Source organism: Calonectris borealis, chromosome 1, assembly GCF_964195595.1.
Source record: "Calonectris borealis chromosome 1, bCalBor7.hap1.2, whole genome shotgun sequence".
NCBI classification, from domain to species: Eukaryota; Metazoa; Chordata; class Aves; order Procellariiformes; family Procellariidae; genus Calonectris; species Calonectris borealis.
The window spans coordinates 88,764,396-88,773,140 of NC_134312.1; the positions used below are offsets into that span (position 1 = coordinate 88,764,396).

Here is an 8,745-nt window from a genome sequence, read left to right on the forward strand (position 1 = left end):
TACTCAGTCCAGCACTCTGGGAAGTACCTTGGTTTCCTAATGTTCTGGCACCCCATATCCCAAACTGGCCCCATCACAATTCCCACCTGCCACCTGGTGTCCTCCTATAAGGAAACCCAGGGGTAGGGGCACTACCAAAGCTAGAGGGCCGAGCCTTGGATTTTTATCATTGCCATGATCCCCACAGCAGAGGAAGAAAAGTTTCCTGGCTGATGGTCAGTAGGAGTCCACTGAGTAGTCATGGATTTGTTTGGCTGCTCTGTTCAGATGCTTGCCACCCCACTTGCCCTGAATTCACTGCAGGGTGAAGCATCTCTGAGGATGAAGAGAAACAGAAAGGCTGTTCTTGTAAAACCGCTCAACTCACCTGATATAGTGCACAAAAGCAACCACCACTGAGCCCAGATAAAAGGAGAGGAAACTCAGGAAGCTGAAGAACATGGCCTGAACATAAACGGACTCTGAGGAAAGAGAAGGTATCAGTCAGCTCACAGAGCAGGGACAGCCCCTCTCAGAGCCACACTCCTGTCCTGCTTTTCCCAATACCACCTGGCAACAATGCCCAGCCCCAAACAGTCCTTCAAGACCCATCTGCTTTCTTCAAGAGGAATTGCCATAACCTGTTGCAAGGTCTCCCTCATTTCTTCACCCTCAGTGCTAGCTGGTGTGCCCACGAGACCATCCTGTGCCACATGTCACCTCCTGGAAGGGATCAGGGCTGCAATGGTTTTGACTCCTCTGCTGGTGCTTTCTGCACCATCCCATCAGAGGGCTGCCATACCCTCCTTTGCAGAACTGCCAAGTCCCCCCATAAAGCTGCATTGCTCTGCACAAAGACACTGACTTTTAATAGAGGGCACAATCGTCACTTGAAGATTCTTCGTCCGCTGCAGGTTCCAGGTACGGTTGACATTCCCTGTGAGATGCAAAGTGTACAGCAAATGTAAAAACAATCAAACATTAGTGATCTCTGGCCCTTATTTCAGTTTTCTGCACTTGCAAAAACACCAGAGTCTGGCTTTTCACTAAAATCTGTGTGTAGTTTTGCTCTAAACCTTTCCCAGACTTGTCAATGTACAGCCTTTCCCATACATTTGCCCAACTTCCCCTCTACCCATAACCTGTTCTTCAGACAAGAAATCCCTCCTTGAGTCTTCCATACATTGCGCAAGTCTGGATGCCTGAATCCCACAGGCATCTCGTCTCCTATTCATCTAGTCCCCAAAGGGCAGTTTCTGTCACTACAAATACTGGGACACCATTTTTGCCTTTGGCCAAAACTCTGCTGGCAAAACGCTTCTGTGCAGGATGCCATGCCAGAGTCTTATTATGTTTCAGCAGGGCTTAGCACACCCTACCAGTACAGCTCTGCTGCCAGCTTTAGGATAAGAGAAAGACACCTGGAAGGTGACAATTCTTTTTTAGGATGGGAACTGGTGGAGCCCAGTATATCTGTTGGTTGCAATCTTGCTTCTCCTACAGGGAGGAAGCCATCCAGCTTTGAGGATAGGAATGTCCCTGGTCTGAAATGGGCTCCAGCTTGTCATGGGGACAGCTGCACCCCCAGTCCAGTTTCACCCACCATGAGTGGTGGAGACTTTGCTTTTACCACTGCCCAGGAGGTGCACACAGTGTTTTCTGGCTGGGAAAGGTACTAGAACAAGTCTTTCTTAAGATTATTCCCCTAAAAATTACTAGTTTTTCCTGCTCCCCTGAAGTCGGGAGGCTGTCATAGATCCCAAGATAACAGTTAGAGAAGGTGCTCTCTGCAGGAACTGCCATCCGGGCCTCCATGCAGGCAGGAGGATAATACAGCAGTAGGGAAAAAAAAAACCAGAAAGCTGTAAGCAGCACTGCTTGGGTGTCCCCAGTACCTCCCAAGACACCAGTGACTCCTCAGAAGAGCACATAACCCCAGCAAGCCAGGTGCTGTACTAGCTAGCCACTTTCAGGGTTGATCAAGACTTTTAACCTACTCAACAATATTAAGTTTATACTTCACTTTTCCTCACAGCTACCTGGATAAAACAGAGCTATATGACCACCATGTGTCATCCCACAGGAAGGTTCCCAAGGACTCCTGCTGCTCCATCACCTGGATGCAGCAACCAAATCCGCCCCTCAGCACAACTTACCATGAATGGAGGAAGGCACAGAACCCCCACAGGCGTAATCCTCTGGCTTGATGACGAACACAACGAAGAACTGCTCACCTGGGAAGTCCTTTCTCTGCATGGGAGAGGACAGAAGAAGATAGAATCCATGAGAAGTGAAGCAGCCTCTCCCTCCAATGCAAAGCAGAGGTGATGATCTCCACAGGGCCAGAGATCAGGTTTTAGTTGCTACACAGGCACCAGCCTTACAGAGACCTGCCTGTTCTGGACAGAACTTGGCTTCTGGGGTTGCTCCCCTCATCTTTGCTGACAATAAGCTGACTGAGTTCATCAGTACGCAGTACAGCAGTGCCCCAGTACAACCAAACCAATGTTAATGCATTTGTTTATTTATTTTAATTAGTGCAAACTGTCTACCTAAGCTTTGCTCATTATAAGGCCCTACTACCACCACTCAGTGGTAGAAGAGTCAAGGTTCAAACAGAAGACACCTGGCTGCAGCCACTCTGATCTAGAGCCTCAGCACCTAAGACATAACAAACCTACTTAAGCAAATGTAAACAAGGTTTTGTAGTAAAAGCTAACATCTCTTCTTCTACTGATATCAGCTGATCTGATAAAAACAAAGGATCACAGCCATACCAGAATCAACAAAATAAAACTAAGGATGCACAGGACAAGTCACTGAAAAAAAAAAGGAACACTGGGACAAAAATCAGCATCTCACCTGCACCGTTATGGCTGCCTGCTTTGTCATAGACTGGTAAACACCGTTGAACTCCACATTATGGTCCAGGTCATACACTGGGCACTAAAACAGACACAACTAAGGGTTAAACCAGGGACAAAATCTGAACTAATTTCACAGGGAGCCAGCAGAAGAACAGACAGTGCAGAACAGCAGAAAAGGGCCCAGCTTGGGGTGACAAAGGGTACAAAACAACCAGGACCCATTCAGAAGTTAGAAAAGCTGCTCTGAAAACACCAGTTGTGGCCTGCACTCACTGATCTCCGCATTCTCACAAAAGGGCTGCAGTTTAATCCCAGAAGAGGATTGAGCCAGATCGATTGCTCCGTGATTCCCACAGGGCAGTGCATACACTCAGCTGTATACTCATTGTGTCACACGCTTTGCAGTCTGTACTATATGCCATGTGCTTGCCCTCATTTTATTCTTTCCCACTACTCTTATTACCTGATAGGTTGAAAATCACCTGTCACAGTCTCACCTCCTGCCCTTTTACCATTCAAACACAGGGATGTGGGCAGGAATTGATGTTAGCCATTTCTCTCCTCACCCCAGGTATTAAAGGTGACTGCCAGGACTTCAGAGCCAGCAGCCAAGGCATCTTGCACCTCTGTCACCATCTTGCTGCTCCCACACTGCAGGTCCCTGCATCATTCAGGGAGGTGGGAAAGGAGGAGAAACATGGGGCTATTTCCCCCTGTGAGCGAAACATTGGGCTATTTCCCCCAGCTGCGAGCGACAGCCAACCTCCATGTCAGGGAACAGCTGTTCTGCCCTTCCCAGGAAAGGGGATGAGTAATTGTGGAGAGATGAAATCAAAATGGAAAGGAGGAGAGATCTCATGTCTGTAAATCAGAAGCTCCCCATGCTGCCTTGAGCCAGGAGAGAGTCAAGGGAACAGCACTGTCTCCTCCCTCAGCTACCAGCATCCCATCCAACACCACTCCACAGAGAGACAGACCCATGTCGCAAGGCAGCAGGGTGTTAAACCTCATGAGGGGAACATAAATGCCCTGTGGATAGGCTGGAGAGAAACAGCTTGTTCACTTATTTGCAACAAAAATCTCTGTAAAAGCTGCTTGAACTCAGCATCTCTGTCTTTGCCTCCTTCCAGGATTTTCATTCCTCCTTCAGGGGCTCCCTTCACCACCACTACACTAGGGTGAAGCCCTTCCTAGGGCTTTTCTCTCTGTTGGGGCATGGACCCCCTCACAGCTCCAGCAGGCAGCTCCTTACCCTTCTCTGCTCAGACTTACCACAATATCCTGGACAGAGACAACCGAGCATGGGTAGACTGCATCAGACACCACTTTAATAATGACTGAATCAACATCCTCAGGAAACTTGTACAGAAAATACTGAGGAGAAAGCAGAGTACTCAGAGTTACGGTCCAGAAATCATCCCTGCCAGTAGCTTCAGAGCCTCCCTAAGGTACCTCCACAGCCCAAGCTGGGCTTTGGGGTTGGTCATGGAGGGCTTTCACAAAAATTCAGATTTCAAATATTAGAACCTTACACTACAGAAGAGCAGATTAAATATGTACAGACAACTCTTCCTCTTGCACAGCACACTGTTAGACACAGACATCTTCAACATGCAAGATACAGCATAGCTTCTGCTCCCCTTAGGCTTTTTTTCCACCTATCAAGCTAAAGTGACTTCATTTTATAGCCTACTCCATTTTAGGTTGCTATGAGCAATTTCCAGATGTTTCCATACTGCTGGCTGTACTTTAAGTCAGAACATATCAGGGAGTTTCTCTCAGATGGGTTGCCTCAAAGAGAGACCGTGGAAAGTATTAGGTCAAACAGTTGAACTCTGCCAAGAGTTTTGTAAATAAATGCCTGATATTAGTTATAGGATTTAGGTTTTTTTGGTTTTATTTGATTTTGAGGGTGGGGGGTAATGGGGATTTCTCTTCTCACTTCAGCTTTGAAAATAATTCAGCTATAGCTCTGAAAAAATTGGGAGAGACTAACATCTGCCAATATTCCTACTTTTCTTCTGGGGCAAGGAATGGTGTTTCTTGTGCCTCCATGCTTTGAGCAGGCCCACAGGACAGTCTGTGGGGTCAGGAGATGCCCTTCCCTGCCCCGGCAAGGGCCTTTTCAAATTTGGGAAAAAGGTGTCCCAGGCAACATCATTATTTGCATATTTTTCCAGTAAAAGTTTGATCTACTACACCAGCCAGCTGCTGGAGAAGTAGGGTTTCTGTGCCCACCCCAGCAGGCAGGCTTGCTGCAAGGGCTCCCATCACCCCGCATGGAGCTAAGGCCCTGAGAGCTCGGGCTCACAGTCATAGGTACTGTGAAGGGCTGATAGGCACCTCATCCCATCTCAGAGGGGACGCAAGGCTGAGGACTGCCACCAGCCATCTTCCTCCCTTCCTTATGGTCACCCGGCTGCTGCTGCTGCCACCTTGGGCAGGCATAGTCCATGGGGAGGGAAGCTACCGGAGCTCCTGCTCCAAAACCATAACTTGAGACAGTCCCAACTGGTGAGCTCCCTTTATGTCACATAAACCTTAGTGCAGAGCAAGGGCCAGTCATTTCCAATTTCCCTTCCCCCATCCCCTTCCCAGGAAATAGGGCCCCCAACTGGAAAGGCAGGGATACAAAAGAAATCACCCAGGCTTCTTCCAAGTTTGCCCATTTCTACTAAAGCATTTATTCCCACCACCACCTCCACCCCGCACTCTGAGCAGGGTCCTTCACTGCTGAGGGAGCGCTGGCTCCAACCGCAAGCCCTTACAAACTGACAACTCACCAAGCCGGTTTCTTCAGCAGAGTGCATTTCCGCCAAGCAAGGACGCTGGCGGTCTGAGCTCCTTGGTTTCCCAGGTGCACTAACCTTGGAAAGCTTTAGGAAAACTTCTTTCAGGAAGTCACCCATGAGGACCCTTCTATAATTTTCTTTTTAAGCCACGCTTGTATCAGAGTACAGAATTAACATAAGGGGCATTGAGACCTACAGTTCTCTCCTGCACAGTCTGTGAGTGGTATAAACACATCCAGACAACACTCCTGACCTATACGAGCATATCTAATTTCTCCTTCTGCCCTCAGGCATGAGCTGGGTACTGGGCAACAATTCCTTCGGTTGTTACGCTTGTCTTTTTCCAGTCTTAAGGCTATTCCAACACTCATCTAGATTCTGAATTGCCTTTCTTTTTTCTTTCCCCCTGCAGACTACTTAATACTTTGATTTACAAAAACCTCAGCATTATACCAATTAAGAAGCACTCATCTTCTACTCTCTGCATCTGGCCTATAATTGAAAGTCACCAATCTCATATTAATTGTGACAAATAAAAGACCAAAGTCACAAAGTTAATTCCAGGCCAGATCCTAAACACTCTACATTCAAAATACAAGATCCTAAGTAATGAGGGTTTATAAAGAGCCACCACCATTCCCTGTGCTTCTATAGTATAAAATACTACATGTATCTGCAGACCAGCTTAAGACATTTGACAGCAAAAAAGATTAGCTGGGATGCCTGGTAATAGGAAACCTAAAATTAAGTGGTGTTACTAACAGTGATAGCAACAACAAAAATGGAGTATCAGACAGTCTGGGTAAATCACCTACTCTCCCAGCTCAACGAGCTCCTGCCAACAAGTTACTGCCAACAGCATTTTCATTCGAGAGAGGACTTGTAGTATCTGTTGGGGTCTAAACAAGGCTGCTCAGCTGGATGTGCTGTACATGTGTGCTCTCTTCTGAGCTAATAACCAGACTTATCAGGCATTTCATTTATCACCTCGCAACTTGACTTGCTGCCTGAGCAAGGAATAGCAGTCTGAGTTCTCTTGTACCTTTACAGCTTACTTATTTACATATTTATTTTTCTCCAGTAAAGACTGCGTCTTGCCTAGTCATGCTAGGGCTATTGAACCAGCACTGGCTGGAACAAGACATTGGTGCACACCATCTCACTTCCCGTGAAGTGTAGCAGTCCAGTGGCCTCTGGACTTGTGTACATTTCTGGAATTTCCTGAACTGCAGATACCATTCCATTTGCTTTGGTCATGGTTTTTGGTTCACTTAATTACTTTGCAAGAGGACCCAAACATACCCCTAGAGGGGCTAAGGCACTGCTACCTCTTCACTATATCCACAGAAAATTCAACAGTAAGGAAGTTACCCTGCATTCTAAGAGGGAAACGACCTAGTCACATAAGGCTTTTGCCATCTCTAACAAAGGATCACATCAACCATTGCGATGTGGTAAGACATACAAGCAATGCCACGCAGGACTCCTCCTTACCTGGGGCTGGGAAGGACTGGCAGTAAAGTTAAAGGCTTTGTTGGTCCTAGAAAAGAAATGCCAGCATGTTGAAGTCTAAAACTTTCAGAGTTGGAATACACACAGAGTACCTTCAGATTAAGCAAAAGAAAAAATAATCTCTTTTTTTTTTCTGGGAAGGAAAAAGAAGGGAATTGTAGGTAGATGGACCAAATCCCTGTATTACAGATACATGAAGAAATTACATTTGTATTCTCACATCCCAGCTTACTCAAGTTCAAAGTTCTCGAGCCTGGTGACTAGCAGCTCATATGTAATATTAAACGGTGCCATGGAAGAGACGTCCACAAATATAATCTGGTCAGAGGGTCCTGTCTCAGGTGTTGGCTCAGAGGGACAGAGGGTCCGACCCACTTCTTGGTAATTGTAGGTTCTCTGATAGCTACAACAGCCAGGGGAAGGAAGGAAGGGAAAATTGGATGGGGGGTGAGGGGAGGAGAGAGAGAGATAGAGGTTAAAAAGTTGTTCTGTAGTTCTAAGAATGACACTATTTTTCCCCTGCTTGTGTAACTGAAATACTAATCTGAAGGGCCAAGACTGTTCAGTCTTTTATTCAGAGCTCAAACTCCACCTCTGTTGCCTCCTGTGGTTTGCACAAGGGACTGGCCATCCCCAGCATTTCACTTCCCTCGAGGCTGCCTGTGCCATCTGCAGATCTAGCACATTTGCCATTTGCTACAAGCAGAGAGAGCAATGACAGCCCAGAACAGCCACTGCTGTAACCATCCCCTGCATCAGGCAAGACACTGCAGGATACCTGCTGCCTGACGCCAGGATTTCAGTCACAGGATGAAGCTTCACATCTGAGATGGTCTAAGGTGTCTGCAAAGTCTCAGTACTTGCAGCCTAACTAGCTCTGAGATTGCTGAAGCTACACAGCAGCATCACTTTCACAAAGAAAACACTCCCCAAAACAATCACCACCCCCGAGAACAGACTCAACTTAGGTGTACCTGTGAGAGAGAAACAGAGGAGAGCCCTTATTTCCCAAATGCACTGTAACGCAGCAGTTAGGGTGCTCCTTCAAGAGCTTGTTCAAACCCTGCTCCAAAGTAGAGCCCAAGAACTACTTGCACGCACCATACTGTGGAAATGACAACAATGCTATTTGGTAGATTTACTGTTTAGTGCCACAGGCAGATCCCCAGCAGACAAGCCTCCTGGTACTCCGTATACATATTTGAGAAACTAAGAGACAAGAGCAGGCTGCCAAATGAGGTTACCTACCAAACCCTGGTCTTCCTATGATCAACTGACAGTGAGCAAGCATGCTTTGCAACCAAGCTCTGCAGTCTACACAAGTAGCAAGATCTAGCACCAGAGGAAGGCTGATGCTGAATGCAGCTGGCAGACAAGCGTGTTACAAGGAAGAGACGCCAGTACTTACAGGCCTCGAAAAATTAGTGGGACTTGCCACGACAGCACTCCCTTCTGCTGGCGAACTACAAACAGGACAGGATATTGGAGGTTCTCAGAGCTGCTATTCACGTACACCCGCACTGCATCTACCTGTGGGAAGAGAAAGGACAGTACAGATAGGTGTTAGCCAAAGGCAAAGAACAAGACAGCTCCAA

At 47.1% G+C, this 8,745-nt stretch overlaps 1 protein-coding gene across 1 annotated transcript in view; it reads right to left on the reverse strand.

Moving 5' to 3' along the window:
• Positions 1-7,543, reverse strand: part of SIDT1 (SID1 transmembrane family member 1) — a 30,098-nt gene extending 22,555 nt beyond the window's left edge. Inside the window, exons 1-7 of the mRNA XM_075166168.1 lie at positions 7,383-7,543; positions 7,133-7,178; positions 4,119-4,220; positions 2,842-2,925; positions 2,136-2,229; positions 845-916; positions 368-461 (exon numbers count right to left, since the gene is read on the reverse strand). Coding sequence (XP_075022269.1) covers positions 368-461; positions 845-916; positions 2,136-2,229; positions 2,842-2,925; positions 4,119-4,220; positions 7,133-7,178; positions 7,383-7,444 — 554 coding nt within the window. The 5' untranslated portion in view covers positions 7,445-7,543. The remainder of the gene's footprint in view (positions 1-367; positions 462-844; positions 917-2,135; positions 2,230-2,841; positions 2,926-4,118; positions 4,221-7,132; positions 7,179-7,382) is intronic.
• Positions 7,544-8,745: the final 1,202 nt, after the last annotated feature.